Source organism: Diuraphis noxia, unplaced genomic scaffold (genome assembly GCF_037042655.1).
Source record: "Diuraphis noxia isolate RWA-SAM2 unplaced genomic scaffold, SU_Dnox_SAM2 contig0003, whole genome shotgun sequence".
NCBI lineage: Eukaryota > Metazoa > Arthropoda > Insecta > Hemiptera > Aphididae > Diuraphis > Diuraphis noxia.
This window is the reverse complement of record NW_028301713.1, coordinates 12,257,531-12,281,343: the sequence shown is the minus strand read 5'-3', so window position 1 is coordinate 12,281,343 and position 23,813 is coordinate 12,257,531. Positions and strand designations below refer to the sequence as shown.

The 23,813-nt window shown below is 35.8% G+C and overlaps 1 protein-coding gene and 1 long non-coding RNA gene across 2 annotated transcripts; both read right to left on the bottom strand.

The window, feature by feature from the left end:
* Nucleotides 1-291: 291 nt before the first annotated feature.
* LOC149056734 (uncharacterized) lies at nucleotides 292-6,252 on the bottom strand. The gene is made up of 7 exons (XR_016191177.1): nucleotides 5,459-6,252; nucleotides 5,158-5,347; nucleotides 4,928-5,092; nucleotides 2,831-2,980; nucleotides 2,643-2,718; nucleotides 1,283-1,400; nucleotides 292-1,216 (listed from the first exon to the last, which is right to left on the bottom strand). It is a non-coding gene; the product is annotated as an uncharacterized LOC149056734 (long non-coding RNA).
* Nucleotides 6,253-10,676: 4,424 nt separating this feature from the next.
* On the bottom strand, nucleotides 10,677-22,625 carry LOC107161933 (uncharacterized). The gene is made up of 2 exons (XM_015508558.2): nucleotides 21,365-22,625; nucleotides 10,677-13,392 (listed from the first exon to the last, which is right to left on the bottom strand). Exons 1-2 carry the CDS (start codon nucleotides 22,128-22,130, stop codon nucleotides 12,854-12,856), a joined length of 1,305 nt encoding a protein of 434 aa, XP_015364044.1. The 5' UTR covers nucleotides 22,131-22,625; the 3' UTR covers nucleotides 10,677-12,853.
* Nucleotides 22,626-23,813: the final 1,188 nt, after the last annotated feature.

Sequence of the window (23,813 nt, the reverse complement as noted above, 5' to 3'; positions counted from 1 at the left end):
AATACGTATTTATTTATTATTATTATTATTATTATTGTTATAAACACCGTGCAATCGTTTCATAAATGTTTTTCATTTCTGTACACGCACAACCGGTTCGCATATAAGAGAACCACACGTGAGTGGCGTGTATAACACTGTGACGGTTTCAGGTCTATATATAATAATATATATCTAATGTCGAAAAAAGTTTTGGCATTAGAGTAAATTTGTTTTAGATCCAACTCGAATTTGCATTCGGACGGTGACGCACACGCGGGGATTCGGCTAAAACAAAAAGGACATTACAATGTAGAAAGTTTTTCTCTGTGAAAAAAAAAAAGTACACAATATAATATGAATACACATTACTATAACTGATAAACAAACACAATATTATATTACGTATACAATATGTGCGTCATGGAATAATGATAACACACAGAGCAAAAATGCGCGGACACTGTATACTCATCTATATAATATCATATGCCGAAATTGAATTTTCAGATTTATCGCGCCGCCGCAATATTATAATATACAAGTATGACATTAATGTTATGTGTATCGACAACGAAAACGAAGTGATTACCACAGCAGTGCATTATACATTGATTACTAAAAAAATAATTAGGAAAATAATCGCTTTTACATTTATATAACATACTAGATGGGTTACATTATATTATTATACGATACGTATATGCAACATATTATAATATTAAGATTATTATCATTATTCGTTATATACTGATTAGGTACTGAAAAACAGAACGGCGTTCTCTCGATTTCGGGTCACGTAGTTCCAAGTTCGGAAAAATGGCTTTGGTGTTCAACACCCATTATATAGGCAATTATATGATTGTTCAGCGCATATATTATTATTTATTACATAGACGAGCTGATCGCGTATTGAGTATACTTACAAGAAAGAACACACTTAATAATATAATATGAATGCAGAGCATAACATTTGTTTTTTTTTTTTAATTTTTCTTATCCATCAGCCTTTAAAATCGCCGATATTATTATTATTATAATTTTTAAATTTTACGGATATATTATATATATATATATATATAGAGAGAGAGAGAGATAGCGATAGAGAGGTACTCGTCGATCTGTATACGCCGTCAATGGTGTTTTCGACTGCAGCTCTCCGAGAAAGTTAAACCGTTTAACCGCGTTTTGGTCGATCGATTAGCTGCAATCGGCATAATCACGTACACAGCAACAACTATACAGTATAAACACGAAATAATATATATATATATACATGTTATATATAGTGTATAATATATACAGTGTAAGTGTGCAACCATTAATCGGTAGCAACCAGTAACCGCCGTCACCGGTATAACCATCACGCCATGTTGATGATGTTCTCCTCTGCCAATCACGCGTTTCACCGGGAAGGAGGCCTTGAGTACCGAAACGTTTAAAAAAGTGTGAAAAAAAATAAAAAAAAATAAATATTTTATAACAAAATGAGTAGGTGTTCTCCGAGCGACATTATTAATTTAGTTACGGCCTTAAACATAATATTATACATAATATAAAATATTCATGCGTACATAGGTGGTGTCGCCACGTTGTTACTTAATTCGTGATCAAATAAATATAATAGGATTTAAAAAAAAAAAATTTAAAAATTAAAAATAAATGTGGTAACATACGCCATTGGTTGGTTATTTTTAGTAGTTCTTTAACAGTGAGGGTTGGTATGGTAAGTTGGCAATACGTTTATGTGCGGCAAGATTTTGTCACTAAGAACCCGGGTGGTCACCCATCCGGGAACCTGAGGCAGCGGGCGGTGCGTATTCTCAATCACGTCGCGTGACTGATTGCCGCAACCACACAGCGCCAAGCCACAATGAGAATATTATAAAATTTATAATAGACAAATGTTTATTAAATTAAATAACTTGATATAATTTAATTATTAAATATAATATAATATGATATAAATTTTCGAATAAATTTAAACACCATAAACATAATTGTTAGAAATATAAATATTTAATAAAAATATAAGCGTGCTATTTTTTCGGAGAAAAAAAAATATTGTTTACTAGGTAAATTGCGTTCTTTCCAAACACTGATAGGTATTAATCTATTATATTATATGTACTAATACGAGAAAAATATTTTTATTACAATGATATCTAAAATAAATTATAATAATATGTACGTATAGCTTATAACAGATTATAATATACACCGAAATTCTTAGCGTGCCGTGACGATTCATAAATAATATTAATATTATATTATGTTACTGATATGATTCAAAAAACCCGAGACGCCAAGTCCTGTTGTGATTAGCCACCGGTGGTGAAGGTGATCACAGTGGATGTATTTACCCAAAATATAAGCCCACTCGTGTGTATGATGCAAAGACGACATATACATATATATATATATATTATTATAATCATTGTGACGTGATGTGCACCAACACTATATGCCGGTCGGTTTCTTTGACGGCGACGAAATTGTTATTTTTCTACCGAACAATAAGTTTCCACACAATTTGTGTTCTTTTAAACGTAATCGATTAATCATCGAGAAAAAAAAAATTAAGTACACGTAATGAGTGTTGCATACGAGCGGTTCGTGACTTAAATAATAGTGAAGTTCATTAGAAATAAAAATACGCTTACCATATTTTATTTTATGACTCGTTCGCAGTAGGCGTACATGCTAGGAAAATGTCGTAATAATTGTTATTTTCGTCTAGTAAAAGAACATTTAAAACTGTAATAATAGTCGTCATTCTACTACTGTGCAGCAGGTATACTGTATAATAATAATTATATATGTAACGCACACTGCACAGTAGGTGCCTATATTAATACAGCTCCTGCAGTACACGAAACGTTCTCCGTTTTCGCTGTGCAGGAAAATCGCAAAATTCCAGTGAAATGACGACGATTAAAACAATATTATTATACTTGATTCTCACGAACCTCCGCCAGTCCTCTGCGGCGCGACGCCGAACCTAAAATTGAAACGCCAATAGCAAAACGAAAACACGATAAACCGTATTAAATTATAAACATTTAATCAATATGTATAGCCTATAAGTGGGAATAGGTAAGTAATGCGCTTAATATGAGTTATAATTATTATTCACAGAATTGGCATTAAAAGATAGAATGCCATTGGTTTATTATATTAAATCAATATCGTAATATTATAATATCTTCGAATGTCAGAACGCTCGGAACAAAGAAGTTGTTAAAGTTATCGGATTATCAATACAAACGTATTATTGGTTCTAAACGCGTGTAAGGCATACCTACGCGTCATGATTAATAATTATGATAATTTACTATTCTAAGGTACATGTCGTTATTATACACAAGGAGTAAAGACACATTCCGCAACTACAGACCGTAAACAAAATAATAACAATAAATAAATGTATAAATATTTTACATGGACGTTAGAAAAAAAAACAAACAATTTTATGTAGGTTACCTACTACAATATACTAATATAAATTATACACGTCATGTTATGTTATGTATTATATGATATATAACCAATTAAAACAAAAAGCGACGCTGTTGTTGTAGGTATAATATATTACATACAGGGTGATTCCTTTAAGAAAGCGTGAACGTTTGGAAAATATTTTGTTTCGAATGATTATAAGTCATTATTAAAATACCTATACATGACGAATCATTTGAAAAAAATATTATTTTTTATACAATTAATATTTTTTACTACTTTTAATGACCGTAGGTGTTTGTGCTCGAATCATACTATTATTATAATCGTATACGCTTCGCGATAACGGCATAAATTATTGTTTTATACATAAATTATGACCATATATTATTTGCGACATAGTCGCGTATCAAAGTTGTACAGCAGTGGTTTTCAAACTTTTATTGTACACGGCACACTTACCTTTTTTTAGATGAACAAAGTTGTTTAAAATTAATTATAATTTTATATACATTTTATTAGAAATGTGTGATTGATGGGCTATCAAATATTTATTAATTATAATTACATTGTATTAGTAATTATATTTACATGAAAAAAAGTGTAGTTTATACATAAGTAGATTTAATGAGAAATGTGTGCCTGATGGTCGTTACAAATATTTTTAATTCTTGGACGAATAGTTGACAGACTACTACTTCTATTTTTGATATTCGTAAGTGCTTTTATAGTGTTTTTATTCGCAATTCAACACAATCGGTAATTTATGGAAAAACCGCAGCACACCTAGTGGATACTCGCGGCACACTGAAAACCACTGTTGTACAAGTGATTCCACAGCTATAAAAAGTTAAAATAAAGCCTATTATACAGTTCGCTTTAAGATCCAAATAATTTTTTTTTAAGTTATTCCTGACGATCTAACAGTAGGCATACAATTTGAATTTAAAGTTCCAAAAACCGGTAAATACGTTTGTGAGAAATTTATCAAACAAAATCGAAATTCTAGGGATAATTTAACCTTATAGTTACAAATTTTAACGTTTTGACGAGCGGAGTTAAGTGAATAAAAATGTTCGAGTCAGGAACTATGATACGACTTACATTTTTCAAAAGCTTTATGATGGTATTTACATTTTGTGATGACGCAAGCGCTACAAAATAATGAATCACTCGGCATCATAACATTATATTATTAGAGTTTATTCGGCGGAAATCAACTAGCTATCTCGAAAAACATCGCGTGGTTATATTAAAATAATAAGCACGCACATAACATTGTACAAGAGGTATTTAAATATTAAATAATATATTATAGTATAATATACATATAATAAAAATATCAAAATATTGTTAAAACAGTAATAGTATATTATAATATTATAATATAATTAATATAGTAATAATATAATATCATAATATATTATAGTATAATAATAATAATACATTATAATAGCATAATATAATTAATATAGTAACAATATATTACCATGTATACCATTACCATTATACCGGTAGGTAGGTACCATTGAAATTGGCAGCAGACAAGTGCTGTGTTGTAGGTACAACTGATCATCGCTGCGAGACGAGCACGGCCACACGTACTCGGCCGAGTGACGACGTTTTTCTTTCGGCGCCGAAATCGAAATCCAACCTACATGGGTGTCAATAAGATAATAATATCACGATTTCGCATTTACATTGCAAATATTGATTTACAGCGGACACTGCCGTGTTGTGCGATTATTATCATTATAACGTTGAATTGCCACTTGAAAACGCGTTTCGTATTCCTACCTCGTTGACATTTCGCGAGTTGGAAACTGGAAATGATTCTTCGTGTGCGAGTCGGTGTGTTTTTGTATTATATTATGTTTGTTTGGACCGGAAACGTTTTCTACGTCCGTGACTTGGTCAAAAAAAAAAAATAAACAAATACAAGATTCCTAAATTTATGGTATATATAGGTTATTATAAAAATATATATATATATTATTATTATTATTATTTTTATCCTTACAATCATTTTTTTTTTTTTGTGAAAAAGCCCGACTGCATATTGCAGTTTATCCTCTTGCCACGATATTTACCCCTTCCCAACATTACTTTTCTATACATTTCGTTACCCATTTGTTGGTCGATGAGTATAGTTTTCACCACCCTATATACGAAACAATTCATTTTCCCAGATTGAATCATTTCCGTTCGTGACATAACCGACGAGACACGCCGTGTCATTTTCCGCGTAAAATTACGAGCAGAAGACAAAGGCATACCTATTCAACTCCGACGGGGCGTCCGTATTCCGTGTCCGTCCGCCATCATGGGAACAAAACCGCTCGAGCAGTGGCCACGACGCGACGGCGTACTAAATTACTGCTTTCGACTTTTCGAGGTATCACAATATTTTCGGTACATTTTGAATAATTGCATATCTGTACAATTTAATATAATTAATAAAATGGAATAAGACGGTAATCGTTATATATCAATAAGAGTAGTAAATCGTTTCGAAAATCGACAATATTACAGTGGATAAATTTAAAAAATCAGTTTATAATTAATGTAAAACATATCTTGCGGTATCTTTAAGCATATGATTAAGACGATGATGCGATTACGTGGGCTACGTAAATGACGTAAAATATAGTATGAAATTTCGATCGGTTGCCGCCATCACTGATGTCCGTTCGTCTTCTTCTATGTATATATAATATACATATATATATATAACCGTATTCTAAATAGACATTAGACACATAATTTATTATTACATTAATTATATCACATATTATGTATAATGGCGCATTGATGGTACATTTCGTTTTATCACAACATGACATCCGTCCCATCCGTCGTATGGTATATAGTTATTACATGATGTTATGATTATTATTATATGAGGCACACATGCGGCGGCTCATTCTGTATTTCTTATTTCTGTTTACGTCCAGACAAGATTATATTATATTGTTATAAAAACAAATGAAATTTATTCCAAACCAATAACAGCGCCCGCAAGCACCTACCTATATCTGATGCACCTTAATACCTATACATTATACAGCGTTGACCGGAATGCCAATAGAGACTCACGCATTCCTGATGTAGTGGCTGCTTGCAGTGCTGCCTTGCCCCGTTTCATTTTTGATACAATTCCAAAAAAGGCGAATTTCATACACTACCCTCTTACAGCGTGATTGTTATTTTCAGTACACACTATCTCACTCACTCACTCGCTCTCTCTCTCTCACACACACACTCTCTCTTGCCACTACGCATTCCGAAAGACATCGGCGGTCGGTGACTAAATCTGTTTAATACTATATATCGTCGCGCGTAAATAATTATATTTATATAGTTTATCCCACGCAGCACACCGACGACAGGCGAACACCGTTTGTGTTCTTGACTTACGACCAGCTGGCTCGCCGCAGCGGTGGTGGGCACGTTGTCGATATACACACACACACACACACACACATAGTTGTTTTATATTATTATTCACACACATTATTATTATTTATATAAATGATAACATTATACCGCGTTATGTGCGACTCACACTATACCTGATCAATATAATTTGGTATGCCTAGGTTACCTTTATAGGTTGGCCACCGATAGTCGTCCACATTGCAATTTTCGTCCGGCAACATTTCGGTATCGTTCAGAGTAGTTTTTCAATGCGTCGAATAATCGGATCACAGCAGTCATCTATCGCGAGTTTTTCAAATTTTGTATTCGCCGGTGTTGCGTGGATAAAATTGTGCGCGTCGAAGACAAAAGCGTTTTCTCGATATTGACTATACGCAAATTCATAGAACAATCGCAGTATTATATTATAATATAATATAATAGGTATTAAAATATTTTGCCTTTAAATGTGTCGGTCGAAGCAGCCACACTATTTAAATGATATTACACATAGGATACCTAATGATAATAACTGTGCACAATTTTTTTAATGGTACAACATATTTTTTTTTTTTTTTTTTTAGAAACTTTTTAATGGGTACCTAGGTGGCTATATGTACATTAGTTATATTTTCATTTTATGTAAATATAATAATATTATATTAATAGTTGTTGCTTGTTCTGCAAGCGTGTATTATATTTGGTGTTTGGGTTTATAATGGCGGCGAAATGCAAAGAAAAAAAAAATCAGAGAAACTTTCTATTGATTAATGGACGAAATACAAAAAAAAATAATATCATACACACATGCATGATAACGACACGGTTTTGAATGGTACATATGAAACAAATAACTTGGTTGAAATTACGAAATATAGGTAGGTACTCAAAAAAAAAAAAAAAGAACCGCTGGATCGTAAAATTTACAATAAACAGACATTAAGGTTGAACGTTTAAATTTTTTTCCCGCAAACACATATTATGTACACGTGCGAGACTATTAAGCTACAAATCGGTTTGGCAATTTAGAGACCTTAAACGTTCGCATTACACATTTTTTTTTTTTTTAATCTGTACTGCTTAAAAAAAGTCTATTAAAAACAAAGTACATTATTATTATGTTTCTTATTCGTTCGAAATGATGGTGTTCTTTGTCGTCGAATCACGTGACCGTAATATATTTTGTGTATGTCATCCGAAGTTATTATCACGACGGCAACAACGTTTGTATTTAAAATAATAAAAAAAAATTCTATTACATAATGCCGCGTGTACAGACAAAAACGGCATTGTTGTTCTTAACCACAGCGGCGGCTTAAATGTTAAACCTATATATAAACATATCCGATTGTCTTTTTAGATTCATTGACCCAATAAAATATATTTAGGTACACGTGCACCTAAACTATCACATTTTAATCGGTCGATTCTTGTGATTTGGAGTAAAACGTTTTGAAGTAGGAACCTACCTATAGAGCACAGGTACATTATGATGCCACTTATCAGGACATCTCTCAACAACTATTAATTTTAATTTTTTTTTTTTTTTATCTTGGTAAGTATTTAAAAAACAATCATTAATCGTCGAACCGTATGCATAACACACGTCCGTCGTTTTAGTTTGAATATCCGAAAGACATTTTTGAATAACACGAACATTTAAATTGTATACGACTAAGTATGCCTACCTTTACATATTTAGTATTTTTATAGTTGATAAAATCTATTTAAAAAAAAAAAAAACTTTGATAAAAATCACGATTGATCGAGAAAAAAAATTGAAAACCTGCAAGTTTATGTGAGTTTTATTATGGTTAGATTTATTATATTATATAGCGCGCCTATCTATTATAGTTATAATTTGAACTACACATTTTATCTTAACAAAATCTGCGTTATTGTGTAATGTACTGGTACAGTTATTACTCATTTATGATTATATATTATTATACCTACCCAATCATTGTTCAAAAGATTTTATTTTGTCGTCCTGTCCTTCCGAAAATGGTGTACATAATTTATTTTACCGACATATAATGTATTATCACTGTATAAGTGACACCAACTCACGTCTTCTCTTTGAAAGTTTAAAACATTTAGCGTTTATTTTTCGTTCTTGTACGAGTAAAAATATAAATTATTTAGCATCGCCAAAAATTTAAATCGAACAGATGCCTTTATTTATGTACCCATCACCTGAGGATATATTATTATAATTAATATTGTAGGTATATTATACATTTTGTGTCACGGTAATAGGTTACCTCAGATTGTTTTTGAATTAGTGAGGCACTAAGTCAGCAAATGTATAAGGTTGGTTTGATCAATTATCATTCAAAATATTTTTTTGCTTTGAATGTGCATTATAATTAATAAACAAAGTTTCGACAACATTAGTCTTTTTTCTCGCCCGATGGAAATATTAGAAAAAGTGATTTCTTTACAATTGTCCGTCTGTTGGGACGCCTTTTTTTTCTACATGTGCGTGTGCCATTATTAGACCGCTGAACCGCTCTACTTACCGTATCATCCCGCGGCAATTCGATGCTTAAATCCTAACAATATAATTACTTGGCCCGTATCCGTAATAATTATTATTCCAATAAATACGTACCACGGAAATTCACTCACCGACGGCGACACGATCGCGTTATTATAAAAACGAGAGCATGAACACGCGGTGGCGGTACACATCGCCTTTTCCTATAAAATCAAATCTCTGCAGAGGACGACGTCATAAAATTGCAGAGAACCATCAAAGCGATGAGTTCTGCTTGTATATATATCCATATACGACGAACGAAACGTATTATAATATGACGCCGCCACAAATCAATTATAAGTGTACGTTTAAACTGTTCAAAGATATAATGAAATACCAAATATGTATTTTTTTTTTTTTTTTTTTTTAATTTTTTTTTTAATGCATTACCGACTACCGTAAGACCATTTATCACCACAGTATTTTGTGTATAGTGATTTTTTCGATTTTGAAATCGGTTGTTCTAGACCTATCGGCTACCCCACCATTAATACATATAATATTTTATGTTATATAATGATATTCATATTATATGACACTGCTATTGTAACAATCGACGGGAGATCGAAAACCGTAAAAATACGTATTTAGAATAAACAAAAACATTCCGCACACCATCCGAGTGCAGTTGGGAATAGGGAACTGCTGCAGTCGTCGCTTTTTCCAATTTGTTGCCATTTTATATGAAATAATAGCCGTATATATAATGTTGATGCTTCCGCGTTCAAACCACATGTCGGAACCACTGCGACGAAAAATCTGTTAATTTTTTTTTTCGTAAATTCGCTCATTTCGACCTTTTCGCCATTTTTCCTTTCCCTGCAAGAGACCTTTGAATAAACAAATGTCAGACGCACTCCTCCAGAGACGTTTTAGTGCGTTCGATGATCTTTGAGTGCGTAAAACCATATGGTATACGCATACAGGAAAGGACACGGAGGATACACGGGTAATTCTTCGTAAGAGATAATTCCGATTGAAACTAAATGATGCATTGTATTTATTTAAATATAGAACGCGCCTATATAATGCAGTCATATTGCGTATAATGTGCATAATCGATGGACGATACTCTAAAATAAAATAAAGTATAGCATTTTTATCGATGCAGTTGTTGAAATCCATATGCTCGTGAGTAAGGAGTAACATCTGCTGAATATGTTATATTGATTGTGGCGATGAGCCGTATACTGCACACCAATTTGTGCCACGGAGTTATAAATTACAGCAATAGGTAGGTAAGAAGATGTAAATGCGAGAAAAAAAACGAACCAAATAGTTTCCTTTAAATAATCTCGTGTATTTATTAAATTGTTTTTCTCTCATGTTAGGTATTTTTCTTTTAACAAATAAACCACGTCCTGAAATTAGGATAATTACAAAAAAAAAAAAAAAACTTTTGTACAGGCTAAAAAAAATATAATAATAGATATATAATTTGTCTAACGTCTAATTTACAAATAGAATGCTAACATTACGTGTGGTATCTAAAAATAAATATTACAAATACAATATAGTTATATATTTCATTCGTTTTAAAATGTTATTCAAAAAAAAAAAAAAGTTTAAACGATAACGAAAAAATGGAAAAATATGTCAGAGAATTATCAAGGTGTATCACAGGCCGACCATTTTTTTTTTATTGTTTGTAAAGAAAATAAAAAGCATTATCTAATGTGTACTCGAGTGTGTATTTATTTTCGTTTTTTTTTTCTCGAACGTTATCGAGTCCTATCGTATATAGACCTATTTAGTTATTATTATTATTATTAGGCCTGTGAGTGATTATTCTGAACGAAGCCCCCCCCCCTCCCGTGAACACGCTGTAGATATTATTTTGCGCTATCGTATGAAAAAAAAATATAATATGTATGTTTAGCTCTTTGGCCCATTATCCAACCAGACTAGATAAAAATTACACAAATTAAACAGGCACACCTAATAAGTCGTAAATATGTATAATGATAAAATTATATATAGGAATGTACACTTTTATGTTTATATCATAACTATAATTATGATTTATGACGATGATGATGATGATGACAACGATTATGTATCTAAAGAAAATTTAAATTATTAATTTTTTATCGCTTTTTTCTATTTTCTTTTTAACAATAACGTCTACGTTCGGTATCAGACGAAAATAATATTGTCGGTCATAACACGTTTATAGTTTGGAATTGTTTCCAATGAAAACTAAAAAGGGTAGGTAAAATTTTCATTTTTATACATATAAGGAACTTATACGGTATTTTCATACCCCCTGACTGTTTAGTTATATATTATTATTGTATTATATATACTGTAAAAGGGCTACAGTCTTTTATTCATATAATTTGTTTTGAAGATATTATATTCGTTCAGTCTTTACGCAAGAAATTTAATGTAATATAATACAATATATATTATCAGATATACCCTTGGAGAAAACGGCGGTTGGTAATTTTCAGGATTTATCGAAAAACGGTGAGTAGTTCATTTTTCGTGCGTTTTCTTCTTTTTATTTATTTTTTAAAATTTTTATTATCACAATATTTCACAGCCAACACAACAAAAAGCGACACGCACGAACTATAATATAGAAGAAGAACAAAAAATTGGAATCATCATAGTACATAATATAATGTAATATAATATAATAAATGTACACGACGACGACGCACGTTTCTATGGTCAGGTCCGTGCGTCGTATTGGCGAAAAAATAAAAAAAAAAATGAAAAAAATAAACATACACAATAATAATATATTAAACGTGTACCTACGTTCCGGACGTCCGGTGGTCGTGGATAGGGGGTGTCCGCTAAAAACAAAACAAAATCTGACGTTTGACAACTACGCGGCGGACACACGACACCCCCGCCGCCACGCCAGGGTGGTGGGCCGGACGCCATCTTCACTACAAACGTATACACATAATATTCATAATTTAATATAATATAAATGCGCGTGTGTTTATATTTATCATAATTATTATCATTGTCATAACCGCATACGAACGGTATAATGACAATAATAATATTATGATCACAACACATTACATCGTATTGTGATAAGAAATACATGTGAGAACTTGAACGCATGATACAATATTATTATCTATGTATATTTTTTTTTTTTGTTAATGATATTTTTATTATTATTATCGTCGTTATATTATATTATATATTCCCGTTGCGGTCTACAACTATGTATAATAAAATTTTTTTGAATTCACGACACGCTCTAAACGCGCGCGTACATGAAATAATATTATTATTAGGTACAATAATAATGATAACATATATTATTATAAAGGTTTATATGTGATTATTACTATTTTCATCGTACAAGTTTCATACCTAATTGTAATATTATATTCTTCTCGTAGATCTGTTCGATCCGAACGCGGTTTTTAATGATTAACAGTCTAACTATCACAAAATACAACAAAAATATCATCACAACTTCGACGCTCAGAACATGTACGTTGGCGTCAGGATGTTGTTGATCGGGTCGGTGATGCGTCCCAACGTTTTCGTCGGTTTGCCGGCGTACTCGTTGCGCAACACCGCAGCGATGGTGCCGTTAAAACCCCACAGCTGAGGAGTTGGCGGTTCGTTTTGCCTCGACTTGTGGTACTCTTGATGTTGTTGTTGCTGCTGCTGTTGTTGCTGCTGATGATGGTGATGGTGATGGATGTGTTGTGGTTGCTGCTGCTGCTGCTGTTGTTGTTGTTGTTGTTGTTGGTGGTGGTGGTGTTGCTGCTGCTGCTGCTGCTGCTGATGATGGATATGTTGATGATGTTGCTGCTGCTGCTGTTGCTGTTGCTGCTGCTGGTGGTGATGAAGGTGTTGTTGTTGTTGTAAATGAGGTGGTTGCGGTAGATGCTGTTGTTGTAGTTGTTGTTGGTGATGGTGGATATGGTGTTGCTGTGGTTGTTGAGGCACCGACGGCGGTTGTTGGGCTTTGCGCTTTAATAATTTCGCCTGGCAGCAAGAACACCCTTTCGGCACTAAACATGGACAAAAAATAAAAAACGCCATCAGAACACGTTTTTTTCTTTACATTTTTTTTTCATCGTTCTTTCTTTTAATTAAAACTATCTGATCCTTTTTTTAGCTCCCTTTTACTTTTAGTTATTTACTCGAGCTCAAAGAAACACGGAAGAATTAATAAAAAGAAGACCTTTTACTATATTCATAAATTCTGTATACATATAATAATATCATACATTGCGATCGACGAAAACGGATAGGAAGGTAAGTTTTTCGTCGTCAAAAAACTTCTTTAATACCTGTAGACGATTCAACAGCGAAAAAGTTTTCTTTTTTTTCGTCACGAGATAAAAGGGAAGAGAAAATTACGAAGAATCCGAGGTAACGTATAGTGTTTCTATGACGTGCCAACGTGACAAAACGTGAGTACTTAAATCAGAAGATTGTTTGTCGGATATATTTCTTTTATATTACGTCAGCTCGACGAGTTTTGGTTTTAAACGGTGTTCAACGAGCTTAATTCTGTACAATAATACCAAAAGTACATATAACCTAATAAATTATAGAATAATGTCGTGCGTAGTACGACCCACAAAAACGGTCTTATATTTCCAACACAAACGACTAGGTATTTGAGATTTCGCTTCAAGATACTTTGCTAACGTGCTAATTAAAACCAAAATTCTTTAATCAGGACGAGAAAAGTTTATTTTATGTCGGGAGAAGAAATATTAATACCTAGTGGCATTATGCATATATCTACATTAAAAATATCATAATTTGAATGGAAAAAGTTTTTTTTTAATTTTTTTTGCTCAACCAACCAGAAAGAAATATTTTTTTAAGATTATAATATACGAGATATTTAGTTTTGTGTCCCTGTAATATTTCAAGCTTAAAAAAGGAAAAACTGTCATCTGGAAATCATTGTTTCAAACTTTTTTCGCGATTAAATTGAATCATAATCTTATATATAAATAGGTATCAACATTAAACGAACTGGCATACGCTCTTTTAAATCAAATATTTAAATCTAACATTATTAACGTCCGATCGAAACACGATAACAATAATTATTGTGCTCTCTAAAATATAGAATACTGGTGCAAACTTATATACACATTATACACTCAATGATTAGAAACGTATAGGGCCGTGGGATGAAATTAATAAAAAATTGTTTTCTATACATAAAATACAATTTCGTTTTACTGTATAAAATATAATAGATAACGCATAGTGCTTAAATTGCAACTGCTAATACTCATAAAATGTGTACTTAGGGAATCTTATAATAATTAGATCGGAGAAATTATGGCGCCGTTGTAGACTGCAAAAGAAGCTAGCGGTGCAACATTCTCACATTCTCTCTCGCTGGCACTGTTGAGGAGGAGGAAAAATCAGGAGAAAAGGATGCATAATATCGTCGTATTGTATTATTAACGGAAACAAAGCATTTCAAAATAAACCAATTTGATGTTTTAATGCATAAAAATTCAGTGGCACCATCGAACATACATATACATATCAACTGATGTTTATCTATACGAGACGGAAGAATAGGAAAACTAAGATTGTATGTATGGACGAAGGGTGGTGGTGGGGAGAGAAGCACGAGAAGAAAAACAATGTAAATGTAAATTTTTCATGGGCGTAACTCGCAACATTACAATAACCCGACATGGCACGTTTCTAAGAAAATAACAACTGGGCGCTGTGCTGCTCTGCTGCAGATGCACGGGTCGTATATGATTTCATAGACGTTTTATTGGCTAAAACACTAGATTTTTATAGTGGACGACGGCCACGACTGACCTATTTCTGTTCGTTTTACGTTCGTAATTGACAGTGTGTGTGACGTACATATTTTTTGATACCTTATGTATGGATCAAATTTTAACAGCACCATTATATCTCAATTCCGTATAACGTTCCATTATGGTTTAAATCAATTAACCACGATTCGGGCATTGTACGTTTCTCCAGTTGCCGGTTATTAACTTAACGACCGGTATACGGTAAAATACGACGTACGACGTATAAAATTGTTTAGGTATATGGGTATACAGTTCAAAACACTGCTTTTCACGCGTAATGGCCTGTATATGTGCGTACAGCGTACATAGAGGTTGTTGGCGGATGTAGTTTATACTTTAAAATTTATACAATATACGTAAGCGCGCGAGTACAACCCTGTATAACATAATACAACATACGCACACAATATCTATACGTGAACATTGAAACGTCGGTCACCCGTTTTAAAATTATCATTTTTCCGGTCTGACGGTTTATCGCCATTTATAAAATAACAATAATATAATACGCATAGTACGCACACACACGACACATACATTCCGTGGACCACATAAATAATATCGCTGTCCGCGCTTATAAAGGAATGACCTCTCTCTCTCTCTCTCACTCCTTCCCACCGGTAAAATAATAAATATAATATTATAATATGTATTTGAGAGTAGTGAATATAATTGTACAAATGTACATCGATCGTGTGTGAGTGTGTCTGCAGCGAACGAGTATTATAAATGTGTAACGATTGTAAATTTATTGCAATAAATCGCTAGGCCGATTGTCGTCGTCGGGGTGGCTCAAACTGGACCCGCGTGGAATATAATATATTGTACAAAAAGAAAAGACGCACAACCTACCGATGGGGGAGGTAGATTCCACAACGAAGGAACATAAATGGGGGAAAAAATTGATCAAAATTTTCGATAAAGGGCGCATTATATTATACCTACGCCTCTTTTGTCGACGCGTTCTTTCTTCCCTTTAGCACGGGGTCGTATTCTCGGTACGTGGTGTATGTGTTGTGCTTGTTCGCGTTTCGGAGGACCCACCAGGGGTTGGCGCAAAACCTTTGAATATTGTAAAGAAGCGACCTTATAGTACGTACCATCGTTGTGTGCCATTATTATTATTATTATTTGAACGCGTATACGCCATTCGAGGACGATAAATAATATTTCCATTATGCACTGTGCACAGTGCACATGTTCAACGAGCTCCCAACGTGGAAACCTGCTGCAGGCATGCAAAATGAAAATAAGTACAAACGCGATTAATTGGTGGAAAAAATAGTTTGCAAATATACGTTAAAAATAATAATACCGCATCTACGAAAACAACATGATCGCATAATAATAATAACATAAAGGCAATTAAGATCGGTCGTATCGATAAATACTGGTCGAGTTGGGTAAGGGGATTGGTTACTGCCAACCGAAATCTAACCGACGAATTCGATTATTATATATTATCTACGTATAATGCATTAAATTATATGATAATATAATAAACGAACAGTGAGATCGTTGTACGTTGTCAGATACCATCGCCGAGAACAATCAAACGTTTTTTGCCTGCGTCTTTCCCGTCTTCCCTCGGGTGGTTCCCTACGAGAGTTAAATAATTTAAAAAAAACTTTGTGACGACACTAATAAAAAAAAAAAATCGAAAATTCTGTGTAACCATTCCCGAGGGGGGTTGGTCGTCGAGTCACGATTCTCGATCGCACACAGAGAGTAATGTGGTCGGATCGCCGCACGTCCTTATATATTATGCGATAGACGTACAAGCTGCGTGTCGGGTTTCCCGTCGTCGTCGATGTCGTGTACGAACAGGAACTCCAAAGACGGCCATCGACGATCGGCCCCGACTGTTAATAATTATTTGTGCGCGTTTGCTGATACTATAATATTATAACATTACGACTATATACATTTATTATACACCCCATAATTGACTATGGTGCGTTTCTTTCTCTTTCTCTCTCTATCTCCCACAGAGCGTACACTATTACAATAATAATAATAATATATAATGAGCCGTTTTTTGACCAACCAACACTTGAACGATATTTTATTTTAAATTACATCGCGAGCGTGCGCGATGATATCGATTTTAATGAGACCCAATTGACGACGACGGACCGAACGCAGACGGAAAACTAATATAAACGACCCGAACGACGCACTTGTAGACCGAAGAAGGGTTGCGGTGACGGCAGGAGGGGAATTGAAGCAAATCGAGAGCGTGCGACAAAAATTAGGGTCAAATGCTATTTATTATTATATACATTATACACAGTGTCGAGTACGCTATATATTATATAAACAGACGAGTGGTGTGTTATTATTTTTTCATCATTCCTTTCGCTGAAAGACGAGTGCGGGGATATACATTTTTTTGTCGACAAATGTTGTACGTCATCGTATGCGGGATTTTAATGTTGAAAAAAATAAAAACGTTTCGCGCATGGCGGCTGAGATGGAGAAAAAAAGTAAAACAATAACCTCTACAGACTGTTCTCGACACGGTCGCGAGTCTTTCGATGATAAAACGTGAATAATATGTGCATCGAATATTCAATATTTCGGTCGTCTATTTTCGACGATGCGACGCGTTTTGATTTCGTTTTAGCGCGTCTCCTTTTACGTACTATTACGTAACGAAAATAAAGTCACTGGCCTGGGTGTGTGTGTATAAAATTTTATGGTATACGAGTTATATTATTATACCACACGGAGAGGAGAACGAACAAGCCGAGGGATACGGGGAAAACCGTTTGTAAATTATACAGCGCGCATTTACACCGTTCTATATATAAATATTTTATAATACCGGAAAATCGGTTACTACTAGAGTTGGTATACAAAGTTGGTTAACAAAAACTTTACTACTTCTACACGGCGATAAAAACGGACGCACGAATTTCCGGGAATATAAGAAAATAATCGCGAATGCGGGCGTATACTACAATAATCATTTTATAGCACTATAAAAAATAAGACGGCCGTCGGTCGAAATCGGTTCTCTCCCTGTCAGAATATAAAATGATCAAAAAAAAGTAAGTACTTTGTCTGCGCTCTGCGACATGTACCCATAACACGCAATGAGACACAGTCGTAGGACGTGGTGCGAGTCGCATACATAAATTTTAAAACGGGCGCGGAAAGTGTAAGGAGAATTCGTTCCTCTCTTCGCGCTTCACTCACTATATATATATATATATAAATACACGCCTCACACTCGAACGATTTTTTTTCCGAAACATTATTATTATTATCTTATCATTTAACCCGTCGCCTTTTTCGAAGACGATAAATTTCGACACGACTCCCCCCCCCCTAGACACCCCGCATTGTCGACGCACTCGGGACGCGAACGTATGCGAAGCCATTAACAACAACAAGTGACACACACACACACACACATACTCGCGGGTGTGTTTGAAAAGGATGACCGAATGTGTGTGTGTGTGTGTGTGTCGTAATATCTGAATACAATGAACGTATACACCGTATCCGTTTCAGCCGTCTGACACCATTGTGCGAGTGTATCGGCGACGGCTCGCGCGTTATGCATGAGTCATGAGCAAAATTTCAATAGACACACAAATACTATCATTTTGTTTATTATTACATTATACGAAACACACACACACACACACACGCGCATAGGTACTGTTATTATTATTATTTTTCTCCCGCAGACGTGTTCGAATAATAATATAATATATTATTACAATGACGCGTTGATGATAATTATGATGAAATGAAAAAAAAAAACGATTATTATCGACACTGCAGTGATGTATTACTGCAGCTGCAGCGGTTGCTAGGTCTAAGCGTACCAGGGTATATACCGAGGTACCGAAAGTTCAGCGGACGAGGTATACCGCGGTTAGGAATGATCAGTTTAGTGCTGTCGTCGGACACCACTGTCGCTTAACTATATACTACGATGAAGCTCAAAATTCTTGAAAATAATTCGTAATACAGAAGAAATCGTTGAATAGATGTTCGTCATGTACGTAACTTTTAGCCTGTTCTATTTTTTTTTTTTTTTTCGAACATTATTATTATTATCGGCGCAGCCGCTGCTGCCGACGGGCGAAGAAATATCTCTGTCGGGACAACTACACACACCCGTTTATAATGATCGAGTGGGCCCCTACAGAACTATACATAATATATTTTTTCACGACGCATACGCTAAATATTAATTAGTATTTAAACGGTTGCACTCCTGGGGCCGACGACGAGAGATTTATGGCGAGAACGCCACCGATAAACCAAAAAACAATAATATTATATTGCCTCGGCGTGTTTTTTTTTCTACGCGCGCGTACCTATCTACATGTAAAATACGGATACGACATTCGCGTGCAATTAACAATGAATTTCAGGCACAAGGTCGTTTGATAGTTGATGCGCCGAAACAAATCTACATAACATTATATTCAACAATAAAGTTCGTCGTCGTTAGGTGATGTTTGCAATGGCCCACTTACATGGGGGTGGGGGGTTAGAGGAGAGCTCTGTTGAAGAAATGATGCAGTTTACACACACAAAATGAATACAAAATCGAAAATGTCTGCACGACTTGGGAGGTTTATAAACCCTGGGCCATAATAATTTATAGGTGACGGCGGCGTTATTATTGTAATTTATTAGCGAGGCCCCCCGAGGGACCGCGTAATCGCGGGCGAGAACAAAACAGCAGAATTAAATGAAATACGCGAACTGCGCCCGTAAAATAATAAAAAAAAAAAACAAAAATAAATAAATAATAATAAAGCGCGCGTAATTAGTGTATACAGAATTAGGTGAAGTCGGCACTGCTGCTGTGATTTAACGCACTGGCACGGCGCGCTAGCTCTTTGACGAGGGTTGTTGTTTCCAGAAAACTTTTCGCGGCGGAACATCTCTCGATTTTCGAAACGAAATTATCCGAAAAACAAAAAAAAAAAAAAAATGTATAAAAATAATAACATTATACCTACACACAGTCCAGGTTTCAAAGAGTATACTTTTTTTTTTTTTTTAAATTCGAGCTGCAGTGTATAATTAACAAAGGTTTCTTCTTTATAATACCCTTACCTAATTCTTTTTTCTCTTTTTCGGACCAATAAATCAACGTTAATTACGGACGTGAATGTGATAAAAAAAATAAAAAACCCTGCTCTTTCCCGTCCCCCGCCATCGTGACACTGACTTGCGTTCTTTGTGCGAACGAAATGCCCCCTCGCACCGGAGGAATACTAATTTTTCGTTCACCGACAATACGCTAAAAAAATTGGTAGTTTTTTTTTTTTTTTGATAAACTTTTTTAACATTACAATGTACAGGCGACCCTCCGTTTTTCCGACTTTCGCACGTTCCACCGTCGAACCGTACAAATGCAAAACGAAACGGAATGCTCTCTCGTAAAAAAAAGTTATAATATGTACGAGCCAAAAACGAAACGGTAAGACATAATTGGTTTTTGTGTTTGAGGTGTACGCGTTTTTTTCGGCGAATTTAATATAATATTATATATTTATCAGAAAACTCGTTGCAATTGTTTTCTACCTAGGACGACGATAAGAGAAAAGGGCGTCACCAATCTGATAGCGATATGAAATTAAACATTTTTCTTTTGGTACCCACCTATTTATTATTTTTGTTTTTCGAAAAATTTGGAGCAGTGATATGACAAAAATGCGGGCGAAAAAACACGTACGAACACGACGTAGAAACGACTGACGAGGACCAAAAACAAGATTAAATTCCCGTTTTTAATAACCAACAACGATAGAAGGAATGACAAATAGCGCGAAAAAGAGAAATACGATATAGCCCGAGAGGTAGCGATAATGGAGTTTAAGACGAAAGTATAATGTTTACCCGGCGTCGAAAATATTCGAACACATTCCGGAAGACTATATTTTAATACACGAAAAAATGTGATTTTTAATCGTATTTAAAGATGAGAAAATCGCAGTTTTTCAACATTTCCATTCATCGAAACCACTTCTCTTCCCATCAACATACAGCACACAAACGGGACAGAACCGTTCGCGCGACCGCAGTAGCAATTATCGTTGGTCAAATTCGACCGAGTTTTTCGCATAAACTTTACTATATAATATCATAATAACGATATACCATCATAATAATATCATCTTCGAATTCGTCAACTAACCTGTCATGTGGGTTTTGTCTGTAGGCAAGGCGGCCGTCATCATCGGTGGCGGCAGACTGGCCTGCAGGTGCTGTTGGTATTGCCGTTGGACCATGTCCAGAGTGCGTTTGCCGTCGTGGTGTTGGTGCTCGGCGCTGGAGCCCAACGGGGGCCATTGGGACGCGCCAGCGGCAGCGGCCACGGCACCGGTGACCATGCCGTAAACGCCGGCCGCGGTGGAAGCGGTCACTCCGGGCGCCGGTCCAGCATACGGTTTTTTCGCGGGCGGCGGTCCGTCGGCGGCGTTCGCGATGGCGGCAGAGACGCCGGACCTACCGCAGACGCCACCGACCGCGGCCGCGGCGGCTGCGGCTGCGGCTGCCGACGGTCTGCTTCGGCCTGACGACGCGGACGCGGCGGCAGGCATGTTGTTGACGAACAGGCTGCGGGTCCGACTCTCGGCCTTCCGGTAATACGACGGGTGGATCATGAGCAGCGGCTCGACCTTACCGCCCACCGGCGGTTTGGCCGAGCTTGGCATTTCGTACTCGACGCTACAGTCAACGTGCAGGGGCACGTTGAAGTCCTTGACGCGGTACCCGGACGGCCCGCTACTGGACCCGGACGATCCGGATCGGGACGACGGCGATCCGCCCGCGGATCCGGCGGCCGCGGCCACCATCAGGGCGGACGGCACGCCGGCCGAGGCGGCCAGCGGACTGGGGTACGACGACCCGTAGCCCGCGATCACCGCCTTGTTGTAACACGTAGTGGCGTTCAGAGCCATCGGGCGAGACAGCGACGGCTGCGCGCGACGAGATCCCGCAGCGGCGGCGAACACACGCGCTGAAGATCACCGTACGGAGAAGACACAGTCCCGCGCGGTTATCAACGATATTTCTCCTGGAGACACTGACGTCGAAAATCACTGGCGACGATCACTGCAAGCATCTGGCGCACGAAACTCGATTTAATAATAACAATACTAGGTACTTTAATAATTTCGTAATTACAAGATTTTATTTATTTATTATTAAATAAATCACAATTTTTTTTATTAGATCACTAAAAAAAATAATCAAAAATTTCAATAAATCAAAAAAAAAAAACAGTGCAGGTGACGATCGACTAGTACACACTCGTTCGACGACAAAAACAAAAACAAACCAAAACACGTAAGAGAGACGACTACACACAACACGAGTGAACACGGTCGTGCGGCGGTACGTGTACTGAACAGTTTGACGTCGGACACCGGACTGACTAGTGACTGGCGCGCTCCGTACAGACGTATGCGGCGATACACTGGAGCGCGCGACCAGCCGGGCGACCAACGGTGGCGCGGCCACGCGGCGGTTTCCTCATCAGACATTGGCGCGTGGAACATTTTTTCGGTAGAATAATTATTACAGTAATTTCCTTTTTTTTACTGTTCTTTTCGTTATTATTATTATTATTGTTGTTGTTGTTGTGTTATCGTCGTCTTTTTTTATCACTGTTGGTTAGAGATTCGAGTCGATAAAGAGGGGAGGGAGGACGTCGTTAAGAACGCGCACGACGATTTTTATCCATGACAGTTATTGTTAGGTACCGCGAATATAATATTTTGATTTTTTTTTCGTTCATCTTTTCTGCCGAGAATTTGCCGTACCGAGATGATTCGAATGTGCAACCGATTTGGCGATGACACGACGACGAGTGGACGCGGTGGCGATGACGTTTCCCCTTTTCGTTGTTTTAATTCCTATCATTTCGTCTCTCCGCCGCTGCAGCTATATACTATTAATTATTATTATTATTATTATTATTATTATTATTATTATTATTATTATTATTATTTTATAAAATTCGCGGTTTCTTTCGTCTTCTATCATACTTCCCTCCTGTTTTCCGGCATGCTTCCAATCAAACATTGTCGGAGAAAAACAACTCATCACACACAATGACATCGACTGCACCCGAATAAATCGGTTTTCCTGGACGTCGTCATGTATTTACACATTATTTCGCCGGTTTAAGACGAAGGCCAACTATATATAATAATAATAATATTATTGTTATAATCTCCGACCGTCGTTATTTTAATTGTTTCCAATATTATAAGCGTTACGTTTTTATTTTCACGCCGATCGATTATTACGCAAACGCATTGTTTTACGACTTTCTCGCCACGCCGCCGCCGGTTCCTCTTGGAGTTTTTTTTTTCGCCAATTCGCGTGACCCAGTATTCTGTTCCATTATAATAACAATAAAATATTTTAGTTTATTTATATACATAAAATAGCTGTAGCGGCATTCCCATATTAAACTGCTGCATGAGTGGATCTAGCTAATCCGTGACACAGCTATTGTTCGTTTGTAAATTTAACGCTGACGACTAATATTAATATCCGCAACCATTATTGTAATATATTGCGACAATATAATATTATAAATAGATACTCGTCGGCCCAGCGTTATGAATTATCTA